Consider the following 18,584-nt stretch of genomic DNA (forward strand, 5'->3'; position numbering starts at 1 on the left):
TAGCCCTGCTAAATAGTTTCCTGTGCCAATGTTCCAACTGAAGTTGGAAATACTGAAGGATTCCTTTCCCTTTCTGAAAAGTCGGTGTTAGTAGTGGCTGAAGTTAGTTTCATCTGGTATTACTTGAACATCTATGTTATACTTTAAAAAAAAGCCAGCAACAACTATGTAATGGGTTTCATTGAAGTGCATAAGAAGTTCCTGATAAAAATAACATAAACCATTTTACTCATTTAGTATATTCACAATATTCCAATAAAAACAAGTGAAAAAATAGACTAAGCCATTTTTTTACTTTTTTAAAAATTCTGATTCTGGGACACAGTAACAAACACTCTGTAACATCTCCACTATTCAAAGTGCTCAAGAGCTGTATGGACAGTGAATGTAGAACTGGGGAGCAAAATTGTCCCTGGAATTTCAGTGCTCCCTTGAGCATCGAAATTGTCTTTCCTTGGCTGAAGAAACCCACAGCAATCTCCCTCAGTCAGCTCCTCTGAGTGTGATCAGAACTCTCCAGACTCCAGTAAAAGGGTGACTGTTTGACAAGCCCATGCTTATAATAAGGGAGAAGACTGCGCCTGTCATTCTGAGGATCTGAGCTTGGTTTTCTGAATTAAGCATCTCCAGGTTGCAACTGGAAGACACTGATTGTGGGAGCAATCATTCTTACATTTAGATTTCATCCTACCCCAAGGTGGCTGAAAATGGTTTTGCTGTTTCTAGAGAATCTCTGTCAGCAGAAGGCTGACAGAAGCTAAAGAGTGTAACCCAAAAATCTTAAAATTGTAACATTAAGTTGCCAGTTATGCCTTGTAGTTGATTTGGCACATGATACTGCAAACGTCAGAAAAATAGATTGAAAATATTGCAAACCTCATAAAAAAGGCACAAGCAAATGTAGTTCCTAGTACCACAGGTGGCAAGAGGGAGATAGGACTTTTGACTGACAATCCCATCTGAAAACTTCTGTAATTGCTCTGCTACTGATAAAAAGAGATGTTTATGAATGCCAATACCACAACTGAAGCTCACATTTTGATATGTGGCTAAGGTCTGGGGGAAAAATCTGCATATAGTACAGTATTTGCATTACCATCTTTTCAAAAGAATCTGAATACTTTCTTCTTTTACTGAGCATTTGTGGTTTTTAAATGTATCTTACAATTGCTGTGTATCTAAATTACTATTGCTATCATAAAAGCTGTGCAGAGCCTGGCAAAATGATGTATGAATTGCCTGGATTGGAAAAAAATTGTAACAGATATCTTAAGAAACAGTCAAAAACATTTATGGTTTTACACATTGTCAGGATATCTTGGAAAGCACAGTACAACTGGAACTACATTACTGAGAGCAACCTGCCCAAATATATCTGAGAGAAATAGGTTTTCCAGAAAGCCTTCCCTCCATCTGCAGATCTAGTGGAGAGAGCTTTTCCTCTTAGGCTATCTACTCAGAGTTTTTTCCTTCTGCAACTTCATCAGTATGAATATATTTCAAGAAGAATCCATAGCGAAGAAAAGAACCAACGTGTGTTTGCATGATTATCACTGGATTTTGAGAGCATGATAATAAAATACCAGGACAGGGGTGACAACACATTTCCAAAGCTGCTCATCCCAGTGGAGTTACATTTACACAAATGCATTTGTAAGAAATGCAAAGAGCTTGATTACAGTAAATATGGCCTGATTTTGCAGTCATGAGAAATTAGGTCAGAGGGAGCTTAGTTTATCACTAGGATATTTGTGCATCATTGTTAGGCCTTTCCCACGACTTCCCAGCTGCATCTCCTGTCCATCCCCACAGCAAACTGCACCCATTGCTGTCACGCAAGATGCAAAGAGGGAAATGAAGCTGTAAGACTTCTGTGAGAGGGCAAATAATGTCAGCTTTGGGAGATGTATGTCATCGGAATGCTGATGTGCAGGCAGCACAAAGAAACACAAAGTTTCTTTCTGAGCATAAGTGTAGGTATGGAACTCAAGTATCATGGACATTTAATCTGAAATACTTATTGGCTTAGCTATTCAACATGACCTAAGTATCAATCTTATTTAGTCAGAGATAATAATAAGTCTGCAACCAGAATGACATCAGGCAAAATGCAATTCAGTTGTATTATTTTACTCTTGCATTGCAAATAGGGATACATTTGGGAGAGGTCTGCACCTATGCAATCCTGATGCTTGTTAAAAGGTCTAAATGGGATTATACAAAGAGCTAAATTCACCATTAATTATTAAAGTCAGAAAGATAAAAGAACAATGAGGAGTAGATACTCTGCAATATTAATATGTGCAGCCATCAAATACCTAACAAGTTAACAAGATTAAGAAACATGTATTAATTTTATTTTAAATAGTGCTTCTTTTCCTAGTCAAATATTAATCTCCATTTTAAAAGTGAAAAGGAAAAGCTAAGTTATCAGATCTTGTGATATCTGATTTACAAAAGAGGGAGCAAGTGCTATTATTCGTCTCTATTTATCCTTATATTTATGTTCCATTTATTCTTACGGTATTAAGCTTTCTTTGACAAAAAAATTAAACTAGATGCAGATTAATGCAGATTTCTGACCTACTGTTTTATAATTTCAAAAGACAAAATCATAGCCACAAGTTTTTTCTGTATACCCTAAGAGGCAAGGACACCACAGGCCATGCGGCCACCCACGCCATCTCATTAAGGTAAGAGGTGACAGAAGAAACACTTGAAACATGGCACATCTCTCATCTTTCAAGCTGCTGCAATGATTTTTAGATATATAGGTCTCCACTGAGAAAATATCTATGCACATGCTCAGCTTTAAGGATAGCAGTGATCCTTTTAAATTCATTGAGACCATACAGCTACTTAACAATTAGTTAAGTATTTAAGGCATAGGTGTCTCTCACATGGTTAGTCCATTTTCTACTCAGCCTTTTTTCATGTATTGCCTAAAGGGAATCCTGTGGGATACAGAGGTTATTCTTCTCGTAGGGTTGCTTCATAAAGATCCTTACTAGCATGTCCCAAGTAACAGGTTATTATTTTCTACCTACCTGATTTCTACCAAAGTTTTCAAGCTGATGCAGTGTTCTTAACCTCCCACTCCATTAGCCTAGTCCATCATTAAGCATCTGTTACATGATCACTCTGTAAACTCAGGCAATGAGTTTTTTTTAAATCCCTTGACTTTGCCTCGGATCTGGAAAATTTTCTGTGTAAAAGAATTAAGGGAGGGAATAAACTAACAGAGTCCATCAGATACATTGTGCAACACAATTAAATATCATACTGGCAATTCCCTTTTCAATTCCCTTTCAGCTTATCATTATTATTTTCTTATTACAGTTTATTAAGGTGAGATTAGTCTATTCTCTGTTATTTTCTATTTTCTTTAAAGCCACATAGAATTTTGCTGTTTACTGTGGCAGATTGGAATCATCAGATTCAGTATGCTGAACTTTTAATTTACCTGAGTGAGCAAAGGAAATATTACACAATCTCACTGTTTCCAATTAGTTACGGACTTCTATTTATTCCTTTACTGCAAGCATTTTTGCTTAGTTAGTAGTACAAATTGTTAATCCTAAACATTTATTCTCTCACTTGCACTTAGCATGAAAAAGGCATTTTCTCCCTGCCCTACAGAACTCAAGCAATCCTTATTCCTCCATTTCCAGAACCTGTTTCCAAGGAATCTGATTAACTGATGAAAACAACCAACAGTTTAAGAACCCATAGAACACTACTGCCTGTCTTCTACATTTCCCAGTAGGTGAGGCTCTCAAGGCATGATGCAAGGCTGGGCAAGGCTGTGCAAAGCTCAGGCAATATTAATTAATTACTTAATTAATTGTACCATTCTCTTAGCAGTTTAGCTCTCTTCTCTTGACAGTGAGTTGGTAGCAGGCAAAAAAATCTTCTACTGTGTACCTTTAGTATACATCAAAGAAAAGTTAGTGAATTGTTGAGAATTTATAGTAAAAATAATATTAAATAATATTAAAATAATTTCAGGGTTGGGAAAAATGTTCTGAGATAGAATTTAGAGAACTTGATATGTCCACTTTAAAGACATAGCAACTGTCCTCAAATAAATATAAAATTGTTCATATTTAATGAAGTAATTGCAATGATAGCAATAACTAAGAGTAATTGTTCTTACTAGCAAGAATGACATTAAAAATAACAGACATCTGGAATAAGACAAATGTGGGGCAAAGAATAAGAAAAAGAAAATTATACTATGATTTTTAAAGTGATGAAAGAAACCTTCCAGGAGGTTATTAGAAAAAATTCTGCATGACTATGCCTGCTTATCTTTCTTCTGTCATATTCTCCAACTTTCTTAGACACTCTGTTTCCTTGTCACTTTTAAAAGTTACTCACTTGCATTCTTATTTTCTGTGTTGCTCTGATTATACTGCCCTGCAAATGTGCACCTTTTTTTTTTTTCTTTTACTTTCTGCGTAGGGACTGTGCCCCAGCACTTGCAATTTTCTCTTCTACATTAAACTCACCCCCCTAAAACCTCCTAAAACTTGATTCTGGTGATGGTGGGATCTCCTGGTTCTGACCTGAGGCAATGACTTCACCTATTGTCTCTGCATGACTCTGTGATCCCTGAGACAGAGACAAAGGCATACTTTTTATATGCAACTACTGATTTAAAATTATTTCACTAGTAAGTGCCATTTAAAGACACATGCTTTACACTTTCTAAAAATCAGTATCTGATAATCTTGGAAACTGATCTCCACATTCGGACTTCCAAATGTTTGTAAATCACTTAAAGAAATGGAAGTATTCTTCCAAATTTTTTTAATAGTATACTGTAAAACAGACTATATAAAATCTTTTTAGGTGTCTGGAAATGCAAGTTCTGACACAATGCAGTGGAGTGGCTTAGCTGAAAGAATAGGAAAAGTTTCCAAAAGTAATGGGTCTGCCATGCTAATAATTTATGAGCCATTTTTTTCAAACATCAGCTATCAGATGCAAGTGGGAGGAATAATAGAATGTAACTTCTGCTTTACAATGGCCTGTTAATACAGAAAGGCACAGGCGCCTGTACTCTAAGGAAGCTGTCAGCAAAGCCGCAGGCTGGAGGTCCCAGTATTGCTTACAGTACTGGCAAGAAGGAGACCACTGCTGGGGAATGGAGCTCGAGGACGGAAGCAAAAGGAAAAGGCTGTTGGGGGGCTAGAAGAGGAGAATCAAGCATCTTTCTTCACCATTCTTTTTTACAGCTTTTGTGTGTCTGGACTGATTTGTTGTGGGAGAGCTGCTGGAGACAGTATATTTGGCACAAGTCAGGGTAGCTCAAAGCCAAAAGGATGGTGCTGTTGCCAGTTTAAACTATGGCTTTTTTTTTTTTCCTTCCCCCCTCCCTCCTTCTCCTTTGAAGGAAGGAAAAGAAAAAAGGGGAAGAAAGGGATTTGCAATGAAAACCAGAGCAGTGGGTTAACAAGAACCCTGCAGGCTTCAGTAGACTGGAAAGATACACGAGGCACTTCCTCTACCATCTGGCATGCAATTCTCCTGCTGCTGCTCTTAGTACATAACTTAGGAGTGAATAAGCAAACAAGTAAAACTTTTTAAGAGACACCAACTATGAAACACCAGCTATTAATCTGTCAGCTTACTCTCTTCCCTTTTCTCCCAGTAATTCCTTTCCTCAAGTCTTTTCCAGTTCTCATGTCTACCTGTGAAAATATGCACTGCCTTGTCATGTTTTCAGATGACTCCATTTACTTTTTTTTTGGCATTGCTTCTCAGAATGAATGAGGGACAGAGCTAATACATTTTTATTTCTCTTGTAATCACTTAAGCTTCTTTAACTCAGAGTCAGAGAGAAATGCAGTTGGTAGAAATAAAGCCATTCACCTCTGCTGAACTATTTCCTTCAAATATGGCTGGAAGTGGGAATGCAAAAGAGAAATTTTAGGTGAGCTGAGCTTGCTGGAGAACTGTTTAAAATGTGGTTACAAATAGCTGGGTACATTGCTGTGTAGCATGTTTTATTTCTAATGGATTTTCTTAAATGAAAAGCCTCAATGATGTTGAGGTCACATCTTCAAGTTGAGTAAATCATCATGGCTCAGCTGAAGTCAGAGAAACAGAGAACTTGCAAAATCCGAGCATTTTGTCAATTTAGAAATCTCTGAGAGTGATGCTACAGCTGATTTTTGGTGCTAGAACTCCTCATATTCAAATATAGATCTTCCAGGCTTTCCTGTGAGCAGCTCTTATGTGGCTCCATTCTTATAAGAAAAAGACAAAAAAGAAAGTTAGTTACAGCAAAATCTTGGATCAATTAAGGATAAGTAATCACTGGAGTACTACTGTGAAGTGTAAGTTTATTAAGAATAAGATGAATTAATTTACAGACATACCCATTAATGCCAAGCAACAATTTTAACCTATTTTTTTCATTCACTATTGCTGATCCTTTAACTGGCCAGAAACGAGAAAGAAAAATAAAACACCAAAAACAAAACCAAAAACTCCTGTCTACCTAAAACAGTTGTTTTCATTTGACAGAGAAAAATTACATACATTTCATTAGGTTTATTACATAGCTTCTTGAAATACTGATACTATAACAACAGATATATTTCAGTTTGTTTTTTGATTTGCCTCCTCCTTTGCACCTGTAGAACTTTTCACCTGTAAGTGAAAACAAATACAACAATTAATCCTGATCCTATCCATAAGACAGGCCACCCAAGTGATCCAACTACAAATGATACGAAACCTTTTACAGTGTTAAGGACACAAGAAGATAGTGTAGATTTTGAAATCTCAGAAATTTATTGCTGCTATCAAGAGGGTTGGTGGCTAAGTTCTGTTAAACACTTAAATATTCAGATATTCATCTAAAAATTAGTCTGGACATCTGCAAATACATTGCCTTCCACAGTGTCTGCTATCTTTTATCATAGGTTGGGTAAGATCTCCATGACCATTGAGTCCAACCTTTGGCAGTACATCACCTTGTCAGCTAAACCATAGCACTAAGTGCCACTTCTAGTTATTTCTTGATCACTTCTTGCATCCAGTGAAGCTGGAAATGGCACAAGGATAGCCTTTCTTTCAGAGTGCTCTGGCACTTCTGCTCTTTGCCTCAGTGGGGACCGCAAAGCACAGAGGTAAACAAAGAGGAAAAACAATAGCTGAAAAAAGTTACTGCAACTCCTTGTTGCGCAAAACCAAAATGAAGTAGTTGGGGTGTACGGTTTAAACCAACCAGTAGTCAAAGAATCTTCAAAGTCTTCTGGGTTTCAGTTACCTAGTTTATCCCTTTTTCATATGAACAGTGCTTTAAAGAATAATTGCATGAGACGCACCAATATGAAACACCTAAAATATCACAGTAAACCATATGAAAATAAACCAAATAAAATTTGCCTTTCTATAAATTATAACCACAGATTGTATGAATGTGTCAATGATTGTGCTAATGTACTGCACATCATCTGTTTCTTTGTTCTTAACCCCTTTGTTCAATGAGTCAGGATATCCTGATAAAAAAGACTGCAACATATCAGCACCAACAACATAACAAAAACAGTACTACACTACTTTGGAAGTGCTTTGTAATTTTCAAGGCAGTTACCGAGTGTAGACTACAGTCTGCAATCAAAACTTTAGCAAACCATTAGAGTTGTCAGTTTCAGGTTGGAACATCAAGATAAGCAAGGCAAAGATCCCGCAACAGGGGAAACATCATGATAATATAAGGAGGAAAGACTTGTGGACTCTGTTTTCTACATATAAGGGTGTTAAGTTTCAGTCCATTCTCTTGGCTTCTCTTCCTGTGTGAAGGAAGATCCTGCTTGTTTGACAGTTTACTTTTCCATCTGGAGAGAAGGCAGAACATTGAATTTAACCCAGAGAAGACAAACGTATTAACTATGCATGCTAGAAAATGTTATAATGCCCACTAAAATCCAATTAAATAAGTCTGCAGTTTTACTGAAAACTAAGTGCGGGTGCAAGAGCTCAACCTTCATCCTCTGCTTGTATTCTCCACAAACTAAGGGACAGACCAGTACCAGGAGCAGGCTAAAAGGGATATAGTGTTTAAAGGTAATATAAATGTTGTGATTCGCATGGCCCCTCCGGGTCCTGGATCCCAGGGAAGGGCCGGATGCTGCTACAGGGTCTGGCCAAAGGCAGCCCACAAGCCCGGGGAAGCCCTGGCTGACAGCTGTGCAGCCCCAGCACGCCACCTCTGCCGCTGCATGAGACAGAGCACTCCGCCGGGCGGTTTTGCCTTGTTTTTAATGATTAGCGATGAATAATTGCCTCCTGGTTGTAGTCTGGGAGCGACCGCTGCCACCAGGCACTGTCCTAACGCGAACCCGTTCAGGTGCAGCTTTACAGCCGAAGTGATTGCGGGAGCGGGGCAGACCCCACACCCTCCCCATAGCCCGTCCTTTCGGCGGCTCGTTCCTCTCCGACCCCTCAAGCGCCGGCACCTGCGCGGCCCCTCCGCTGCCCGGTGGGGCTGGCGGCCCGAGAGCGGGGCAGGCGGGGGCACCGCACGCCGCCAGCGCACTCGTGCTCCGCTCCCGGCCCTCAGCGTCCCGTGAATCACCGCCCTTCCTCCCGCCGAAGGGCAGCCGAGGTGACGGCGGGGTTTGACTAAGAGGCCAAAACCCCCACCGGCTCCGCAGCCAGCGGGGCGAGGACGAAGGCGGGGCGGTGAGGTCTCCCCCGTGGCATCACGGCAGGGATAAAGTCAAAGTGTCTCCGCCGTGGCGCTTAGCGGGGTGTGAGCTGCGGCTGTGCCGGCGCGGCCCCGCTGCCCCGAGTGCCGCCCGCAGCAGCGGCCCGAGCCCCCGCCCCCGGGTCCCGGCGCCGCGCCGGCATGAGCGGCGGCCCCGCGCCTGCCCGGCAGCCGCTTCGCCCCGGCTGCAGGCGCCTGGCGGCGGGCTGAGGGCGCGCAGCGGCAGGAGCCGACCGCGGCCGCCGGAGCCCGGCGCTCCTTCCTTCCTTCCGCGGGGCCGGACGCGCCCCTGGCGAGGGGCGGCGGCGGTGGGCAGCCGGGCGCCCTCGCCCCGCTCTGGATGCCCATCGCGGCTGCTCGGGCCGGGGGGTGGCTGCGGCTCCCCGGCGGGGGGCGCGGGCCAGGATGCCGGTGCTGGAGCGCTTCTTCCCCGCGGCAGAGCCGGGCAGGCGGAGGAGGACGGGAGAAGAACCGATGCCCTTTCCCATGGGCAGTCTGCCCGGTTATCAGCAGGGGACCCTGGCCTGGGACTTGCCCGAGATGATCAAGATGGTAAAGCTCGTTTGGAAATCCAAGGGGGAACTCCGCGGGGCCAAGTACAGAGGCGTTTTGGAGAGCGAGGATGCCCTGGGCGGTTCGGCAGGTAGGTTTCCCCCGCCCTGCAGCTGGGGGAAGCTGCGGGGCAAACGCGGCTGGGGGCTAGGGGTGGCGAGGAGCCGCGGCCGGAACCGGACCGTCCCGTCCCGTCGTGGGGCAGCGCCGCCGGGGCCGCGGAGCTGCCCGGCCGAGCGCGGCCGAGCTGGGAAACAGCCTGGGCTGAGTAACAGCCCGTGCTTTGGGCAGCTCTCTGCCGCCGCCGGGACACCGCACCGGAGTTGTGCCGCGCTGAAGCCACGTCAGTTTGCCCATGGCTCTCCCCCGATCTAGTCTGTTGCGTGGTTTTTGTACGCGGGGTGATAAAAGCTTTGTTGAAAACCAGAGCGAGTAGCTGCGCGGCTCGGAGGCTGACCTCCGCCGGGGCAGCCGGGCTCAGTGCCGGCGCGGAGCTCTCTCCCGGCCCGCATGGAGCTCCGCAGCGGCGGCCCCGCGGTCAAGGTGACGGAGAAGCGGCGCCCCGGGGCCGCCGGGCAGCCCGGCCGCTGCAGGAGCTTTCCCGGCTGTGTTCGCCTTGCCCTTCTGAGCGCATGGCCTCCTCTTTTCCTCCGCCAAACCTCTCGCCGATGTTTGCGTGCGCTGGGCTCCCCTTCACTGGACCTGCCCGCTCTTCCCTTGTGTAAAGCGGAGCGACTTCCTTACGGCTTGGATTTTGATAGCCGCCACTATTAAAAACTTGAGAAACGCTGCCCTATCCCACTACTTTCTCTTTAAACGTGGTAAAAAGCACGTGCTTTTTCACTAACTATAAATTTCGTCTATCAGTTTTTTCCGATCTCCCTAACATATGGCATGTCATCACACGCTTTACTGAAGTCCAGGTTAGACCTGCAGCATTTTCGTTCGGTGCAGATGAGTTGTCAGATTAACATGGTACTTCTGATCAGTTGATTCCGCATCTTAACCCGTGCTCCGCACTGCTTATGGTTCAAAACCTCTTGCCTTCCGTTGAAGTCAGGGTCATAGGTCTGTCGTCTCAGTACCAGTCGTTAATTTTTTATTCTCCTGTAATTGCACTTCTGTGATTAAATAGACTTAATGAAATTGTGTGGCTTGTTTCTTCAGAACACAGGATTATCTCATCTCTGCAGCTTGGTCACTGAATTCTTCTGATGCATTCAGTCTTCAAAGATTGTGCTTTTACCTTTGGTGTACCTGTTATTGAGACCTATAAATTATAATACTTTGTACCAGAATAATTTAATTTCCTAGGTGGAATCACCTCTTTGGTGGTATTTCTAAGTGCTTGTTGTGTGAATTTATGTATATATCCACAAAGGTATATATAAACTTGAATGCTAAATAGGTATTAGTCTATCACTTTTGCATGCCTGCTAAGTTTGGCTCGTTGATCATTGTATGTCTATTACTCGAAATGTTTGTAGTTTAAGCAAAAAATATTTGTTTCCCTTCCATTTTGAAAAAAGGAAGACAGTTCTTGGTCTCTGAGGAAGATGTACAATATGTCACCTTACTCTTGGAGAATCACTTCAGTTTAAAAGAATAATAAGTGAGAGTGATGTGGATAATGAAAGACAAGGTCATATTGCTCTTTAAGACTTGGAGTAAATCAGCTGGGAATGTACTGTAGCCAGCCAGGGAGATTGAGGCTTGTGTGGTGAATGCGAGTGTTCAGAGGTAGACCCTAATCAAGCAACCTAAGAAATGCTGCATTGCTTACACCTTATGTATGAGTAATGGTGGTTTTTCAGTGTGCTTCTGTTGTATCTGGTGAAATTACTTTCATTAGGTAACAAATGAGATTCACCTTCAGATTCCTGGAGGCAACTAAAAATGAGTGTGAATGTACAGAGACAGATTAGTCCACTAGCAGGATGTGAGTAACTTGCATTTACTCAAATGGCCATTACTCGTATCCTGTGGAGGGGACAGTCCTCTTCATGGTGCCAGATCCTGCTTCATAAGCTCAGCTGACTTGCACCAGTACAAATCAGGGCAGAAGATGACTCTTAACTCTAAACACTTTAAATACAAATCATCAGACGGTTTGAGTGAACCAGACCTGGGTTGCTGGTTTTTCCTCCTCAGCAACAGTCATCATGGTAGTTTTCCCTCTTGTGGTTTCATTTTAGTCACTTTAAGTACATTGGAGTATGTGGGAAAACCAGTAAATGCTGAAATCTAGTATACCTAAATAAGTGCAGAGTCAAAGAATGCAGAAATGGGAAGAAGAGATAATAGTTTGGAAGGCTCAGTAGTTTGAGGTACTCAGCTTCGTGTTTGTGTGGTTTTTTTAACATGTTTGATTCCTGAAAAAAAAAAAAAAAAAAAAAAAAAAAACCAGAACAAAATTTCATAACTGGTATCTTATAAAAAAGGCAGTACTTAGCCAGGAATCAGATTTTCTTCAGGTGAAGTTAAAGCAAATAACTTCTGCTTGAGGTACTGCTAGCTAGGCAAATAAAGGTTGATTGTTCAGTAGTAGAGTTCACAGCATTTTCCACATCAAGGGCTTTTTCATTTGAATTTGTAAGTATTCATGTGATAACTCATGTTCTGTTATCACATCCTCATGAAACTACTTTGCTTACAGTAGAAGAGGAAATAGATATGCATTCTGGAAGGAAACTGTCAGGATTTCTGGCTTGCTTGATCATGTTAATACAGATTTACCTAAGCAAATTTCTTTGCCTTGTCCAAGTGGTCAGACTGGGCTTTGGGTTGGCTTGCTAGAAAAGTCAGAACTCTCTTAACCACAGAGAGTGTGGAAGAGGAGAGCTATATCTGCACATGATGTCAGTTCTGTGGATGGCAATGTCTTGGGGACCCATTTAGCTGTAATTTGTACCACATTCCCCTTTCCTGAGATAGGGGTATAGAGCAAAACTATCTGTGTGTCCTGGGCTTTAATGTGTAAGAGCTCTGTCTGGGTCTTTCATCTTGTTCAGTACTGAGAATAAGCTGCTTAATCTCCCTGCAAAAAAAAAAGGGTTTGCAATACATCATGTAGCATATAGTTGGGATGAATGAAGAACTCCTGTTTCAGTGACTGCCTGCCTGGGGTTTCTAATGAAGATTTATTTTCACTTCCAAAGCAGTAAAACTCATGTCTTGAGCCTTCTCTTCCTGTTGCACTGCTTTTTAATGCTAGTGTTAGTCAATTAGTCAATTAAGACTACAGATCTTTCTCCTGCTCCTTGCCTGTTGTTGCTAACTCTTCCCCCCCCCCCCCCCCCTCCCCGTTTCAATTCCTGACCAAATCAGCACAAAACTGAGATTTGTTGAAGACTCTCTCCGGCTGTGCCACAAGCCATTTCTTTGGGAAATGGGTGTAATTTGATGTCATTCCATACTGTGTTTCAAATAGATTATTTGCAAGCCAATGCCTTTTACTTGAATAAAATAACAGCATGTATTGATATTATTACAGTTGAATTATTCAAATAATTCTGATCTGAAACTGTGTTTATCTCTAGCGGGGGACAGTGTTCTGTTTATGACCCTAACTTTTTTATCACCCTCTCTTAGAGTTCAGCAGTAGCTTTGCCTATCAAACAAACCTGATCAGGGAACAGGTACAGGTTTGCCTCTGAGAGTCTTCGTAGCAACCTCTTAAGCTTACAGTGATCATCCCAGATAACTTCAGAGAGACGTTCTGTACTGAGTCTTGCACATGTGCAGACATGCAAGACTTTGAGAGAAGGTGCAGTGCTACTAAGAATTGTTGAGGACTGTTGAGACACCGTGGGTTTTTTGAAACAACTCTGAATGTTTTTTTCCACTTACCTCTTTCTGTTGGTGGATGTTTTCTCAGAAATATAAGTTCTGATTCATGTATGCATCATACTTGTTGTTAACTGGTAAGTTCCTTGCAAAGACAAGAAAGTACCTCATATCACTCCTATTTCAGTTGGGAAAATCTCCACCAGTTATTGGTGTTTCTGTTTACTTCTCCTCCTCTTCAGTCCACTGTCTCCTTTACAGTTCAGTAGTCTATTCAAACTTTTTGCTTGCTCTTTCAAACCTTAGAGCTGTCTGCTGAGCAATCTTGTGATGATACACCTGTTGGAGAAGTCAGAGTCAAATCGTGTGTTTCCTCAGTGGTTGCTTGAAGGTCTTCCTTAAAGTTATTCACAAGACTCCCAAAGACTTAGTTCTTCCATAGTATCTCAGGAAACATGCCTTCTACTTTATTTTTCTTTTGTATATAAAATTTTTTATTATGCTGTGCAGTAGCTTTGCTGTGCATAATAATAAACTTCATTCTTCTGCTTCCTATCATTGCTTACAGAATCACAAAATGATTTGGGTTGGAAGAACCCTTTAAAGACCATCTAGTTTCAAGGTTCCAGCCATGGGCAGAGGACACCTTCCACTAGACTAGGTGGCTCAAGGTTCCATCCCACCTGGCCTTGAAGACTTGCAGGAATTGGCATCCACAACTTCTCTTAACAACCTGTTTGTGTGCACATTTGCTGAATTGTATTTAGTTGTGACACCTTGAAACTCATGCTTGTGTTTGTAGTTCCACTGCAATAACTAATTATCATAAAATATTAAAATTTAAATCTGCGAGTTACTGAGAACCAAATGGTGGTTTGTCTAACAGCTTAAAAGCTCATAATTTTGAGTATTTGGTGGTGAGCATGTAGGTGCCACAAATGTAGATCCTAGTAATAAATAAAACGTGGGAGGTATCAAATGGCATTGTTTTAGCATCTGATCAGTCCCCTGTGTTATTGTTTAGATTTAAATCAACTTCATTTATGTCCTGCTGACAGATGCACAGCAGGCAGGAGGGCAGCTTGCTATATATTTCTGAGGTTAGATTTTCTTTTCTTCTTTTTTTCCCCAAGTTGTATGTTGAGACTTGTTAAATCCATTACACTTAGAGGGACAAAGAATGCGAATTTGATAGGATCAAGACTACCTGTGGCAACTTTGATTGCTCACTGACTGTTGTGTTGAAAATCCTGCCCCTGAGAACAAGAAATGTGCTCTTCTGTATTTCATGAAGAGCTGGTTAATCAGTGGAACGGTGCGATGGTCTCATTAAGAACAGTGAAATTAGACAGTGTGCAGTTTATACTTCATTTCTATAGTGTGTGTATGTAGACCAAGCGAAAAAATTGAGACCAAGTCCTAACACTGTTCAAACACAACTCTTCAGTTTACTGGCTGAACATAAGTTATTAATACATAATAACTTACGTCTTTTGGGGCTGTTTTTTTTTCCGAAAGACTGTACTAATTAGGGAATTGGCTTCAAAGATTAAAAGAAATAATTTTGAGATATTAAATAATGGTCACCATTCAAATCCTGGTCCTTGATTGATACCTGCCTCTTTACTTTGAAGCATTTCTAAAATGTAGTGTAGAATGAGAAGCTGAACTGATATTAGAAGTCTTTCATTTTGAACATGTCAAAATGAACATATGTAAGTGTATTTATCAATTGAAGTCGTGTTTATTTTGGGAGTGAGAATTTTCTGCTTAAACACTGTGATTAACCACTCACTTCTACTTCATTCTTACGTAAATTTTCTTATGTGGATTTGTTGGATTTTGGGATATTCAGAGTCAAGTTGGAAGTGACCTTTAAGATTACCAAGTGTAACCACTGCCGTCTCAACCAAAATAGGAGCTAGACCATGGGTAAACAGTAGAGCAGAAATAATGTGGAAATTCTCACTGATTTCTAAATTGTCTTTCAGTTCAGCCTGGCTGGCACTTTTTTTTTGCATTATCGTGAATGTTGGAAAACAAAGTTTATTTGCAAAAATATTTGGAGAAGCTCTTTGAGCAGCTGTTCAGCTATGTAAAGCCACAAAAGAGAGAAAAAGATTACAATATTATAAAGCTAAGACTTAAGGATAAAGTTAGGAGATAAAATGTGATTGCCCGAGTTGGATGTTGGCCAGCATGAAGAAGGGAATGGGGCTTGTGTGCTAGAAAAGTGACAGAGGTTTATTGGTCTGTCAGCTCAGAGACAAATGAGCAGTCTGCTGAAAACTGTAAATACAAATAGAGCAAATTCCAATGAGCTGTGTAATGGTCGTCAGATCTGTTGCTTTTAGTGAAGCTAAATAGTGTTCTAAATATTAGGGGCCAAAGACATGGCTTTATATATAAAAATACTGTTTCTAAAGGAAAAGCTGGAAAAGCTACTACACTGTAATACAAACAGAGCTGGGGCGGAATTGCTGGGGGGGTGTTGTATGATTGTTTGCTTTATTAGGGTTAAAACTGATAGTTTTCTTTTATCTTTGGTAAATTGACTCTAAAGGTCTCTGTACTTTGTGAAGAATAAAACTGATAAGCTATCTACCTATAGAAAGCAGTAGTGATATTAGCCATGCCTGCCTGGTGGTGGTGGTTTTCTGTATTGCTTAAGTGTTATGAGAGAAGTGTTTAAAATGAATTGTGGGAGGCTCGGTACTGCATTCCAACTTCCAGAGTAGGAAGTGTATTGTATGCAGTGTATTTGCTGTTTCAGTGCTTCATAACAAACTTAGTTTGTGATCTGTCATACTTAAAAGAGTCTGCTTGGAGACATGCATCCCAGACGGCTTTCTGTAGTCCTGCTTTAGGAAGTGTGAGTTTGACTTTCCATCCAGGCAACAAGGAAAAAGGATGTCCATGTCACCATTTTCTCCAGTATGACCTATTTACAGCCCCTCCCCAGAGCTCTGCTTTCAGAATATGCTAAATCATGTTACTTATGATCATAGCTCACACACTGCCCCACCACTGCCATGTTTCCAAGGGGCATCTTTACAAATTGGCAAACTTGTCTGAATTGGAGTTGACCTGCAGGAACTCCCTGGTGTCACGTTCTTTGCAAAAAGTCAGCTGATTCTTCACAGCAATTATGCATCTGGTTCTGGCCATAATTTTATAAAACTTTCTAGTCATCCTGTCTTCCTTTTGTCTGGACTAAAAAGTGAAACACGAGATATCCAGCTTAAAACATGCTTTGACATTTGTTAAAAACTTTTTGCAAGTTATCCTAATCTTGTTCAAAAAAGAGCATTCACCCTGCTAAATTATGGGATAAATTACGTTAAGTACTTGACTGGCCCATGGTGTAGACTTGCAAATGCAAAAAATGTCTTCGCTCTTCATTTCTTTCCTCAGCTTGCAATGTACAGTTTTTTCTATCACTGCTATGGTTACTACAAACAAACTCTTTATGAGAGAAGGAATAAATCCTTCTTGCTCACCTCCTGGATAAAGCATTATTTTGGCTCCTCTGTGGACTGCCAGCTCTGGTTTTCCCTGAAAAAGCTGAGCATAGTATGGTCTAAGGTGTGTACAGAGAGAGAGGTCCAACACAACAAGGATTTAGCAGCCTGTCAGTATTGCTATTAGATCTGCCCCTTATTACAGTAGCGATAGAGAGGCAAACCCCTTCCATTGCTCTTTGAACAGAATATCCTGAAATTCAGTGTCCTTCAAATTTCCCTCAGAAAATAAAACTTTGCCGTTGACCTTTGCCAGTTTATTTATCATCGCTTGGAATGCAATGGGTTGGGAGTGCTCCCCAGTCCCAGGAAACAAGGACCTGTTTGAAATTGCAGTGAAGCCAGGGACTATCTTTCCATGGACATGGATGGGCTTTGTTCTAGACCAGGATGTTCAGTGCCACTATTTTAGGTAAAACCCTGAGGAAGGTGTACTCTTGAGTGTCTCTTTATACACACGAGACCATTTGGAGAAATTGCTGTAAACTTCCCCAGCTCTGATCCCTTCTAAAGGGGAAGTGTGCAAAACTCTGCTTCCTGTGGGAGAGTATGAAATCCTTTCATCTGTGGCCAGATTGGCTTGTGTGGAGGTAATGTGTGGAGGTAATGCCCCTCAAATATTGCTATCTCAGTGTTCTCCTGATATCCCTGACCTAAGGTAAGGACAAAGTATTAGCTCAAAGGCCTGCTTAAGAGATGCTCTGTGCTGGTGCAGTTAGAAATGAGCCATTATCCTGGAGGGTTTTCAGAACTCCCTGTTCTGTGGCAGGCATTGCTTCTTTCCTGCTGCTTAAGCACTGCCTTGAGATTAAATGCTTTGTTTTCAGCTGCTGGAATTACAGATCAGGCAGAAGAATAACTCCAAACTAAGTACTACATATGATAGTGTTTTGAACACTGTTTTTGAAAGTTAAAGTAGGTTCATCAAGTAGAAGGAATTAGTTTTAAGTTTGCTGGAACTATGTTCCACAATAGTAAAAAATTAGTGTCTACACAGATGTCCCAGGTGAATATTCAATTTAAAATCATACAGATTAATTGGAAAGTGCAGGTGCAGAATATTTCTTAAGCCATCAAAATTTTGACACACAGTCCACTATCCTGTTTTTAATAGCTGTTGGCTAGGTTCTTCCTTGTCTAATAAGAAGTGCTTCTGTGAGAGAGTTTTCCTTTAGTTAAGGTTATCAGCAGCTAGTCCTGGGAAGAGGGGGGATGTTGTCTGGGTTATCAGGAGACTGTTCACTGAAGCACCCAGGTGCTTATCCAAATAGCTGTGTTCCAAACTTCACTTATCCAAACATCTTCTAAACAGTTCATGTGTGCAAAACTTAAACTGGAAATCTTGTAATTGCAGGCTTTCATGGAAGATTTTTTTATTTCCTGCTTCCAGCCTGAGTGGATATACTGCAGGAACAGCTGCCTTCACAGTAATTGAGCAATTGCATTTCTAATTCCAAGAGAGAATAAAGGGGTGAAAGAGACTGGGCTTCTGTGAAATGCCAGAAAAACTTTTATCCAGCTTGGGTTTTGCATACAAGTTTGTCACATTAAAAGAAGTAGGGAAAGGAAAAGAATTCTGCACTCCCTGCTCGCAGATTATTTTATTGATACAGATTATGTTCAGGCACACTAACATGAGAAACAGAAAACCACGTGCTTTATAGGTGCCACACAGCTATTGCACTTGCTTTCTGTTCTTTCTGGAAGCTCTAGTGAATGTGCATTTCCTGTTCTTGTTTGGTAACTAAAGGTAGCTGTATAAATTAGTACTGGTAATATCTCAGAACTGAACTCAGTTCTGTGTGTGTAAAAGTCTGTGTGTTGCTTTCCATGACCACTGAAAAAGAGACTAAGGAGAGAAGAATTTACTGTGCAGCTGAGAACTACCATACTAAAATGGCAGAGGTGCAAGGCTTTTAGGTGAGATGCTGTCAGCATACACTTCCAAGCAGGATCAGTTTGAACATCCTGCTTAAAGTCAGCAAACTGAGAGCTCAAGA

At 41.5% G+C, this 18,584-nt stretch overlaps 1 protein-coding gene across 4 annotated transcripts in view; it reads left to right on the plus strand.

The window, feature by feature from the left end:
- PDE7B (phosphodiesterase 7B) overlaps positions 1–18,584 on the plus strand; it is a 167,756-nt gene that overhangs the window by 77,897 nt on the left and 71,275 nt on the right. Inside the window, exon 1 of one of the 4 annotated variants that reach the window (XM_014879035.2) lies at positions 9,116–9,368. The exons of the other annotated variants lie outside the window; for them this stretch is intronic. Coding sequence (XP_014734521.1) covers positions 9,131–9,368 — 238 coding nt within the window. The 5' untranslated portion in view covers positions 9,116–9,130. Of the gene's footprint in view, positions 1–9,115; positions 9,369–18,584 lie in introns of those variants that run through there. 4 annotated transcript variants of the gene reach the window in all.

Source organism: Sturnus vulgaris, chromosome 3, assembly GCF_052056855.1.
Source record: "Sturnus vulgaris isolate bStuVul1 chromosome 3, bStuVul1.hap1, whole genome shotgun sequence".
NCBI lineage: Eukaryota > Metazoa > Chordata > Aves > Passeriformes > Sturnidae > Sturnus > Sturnus vulgaris.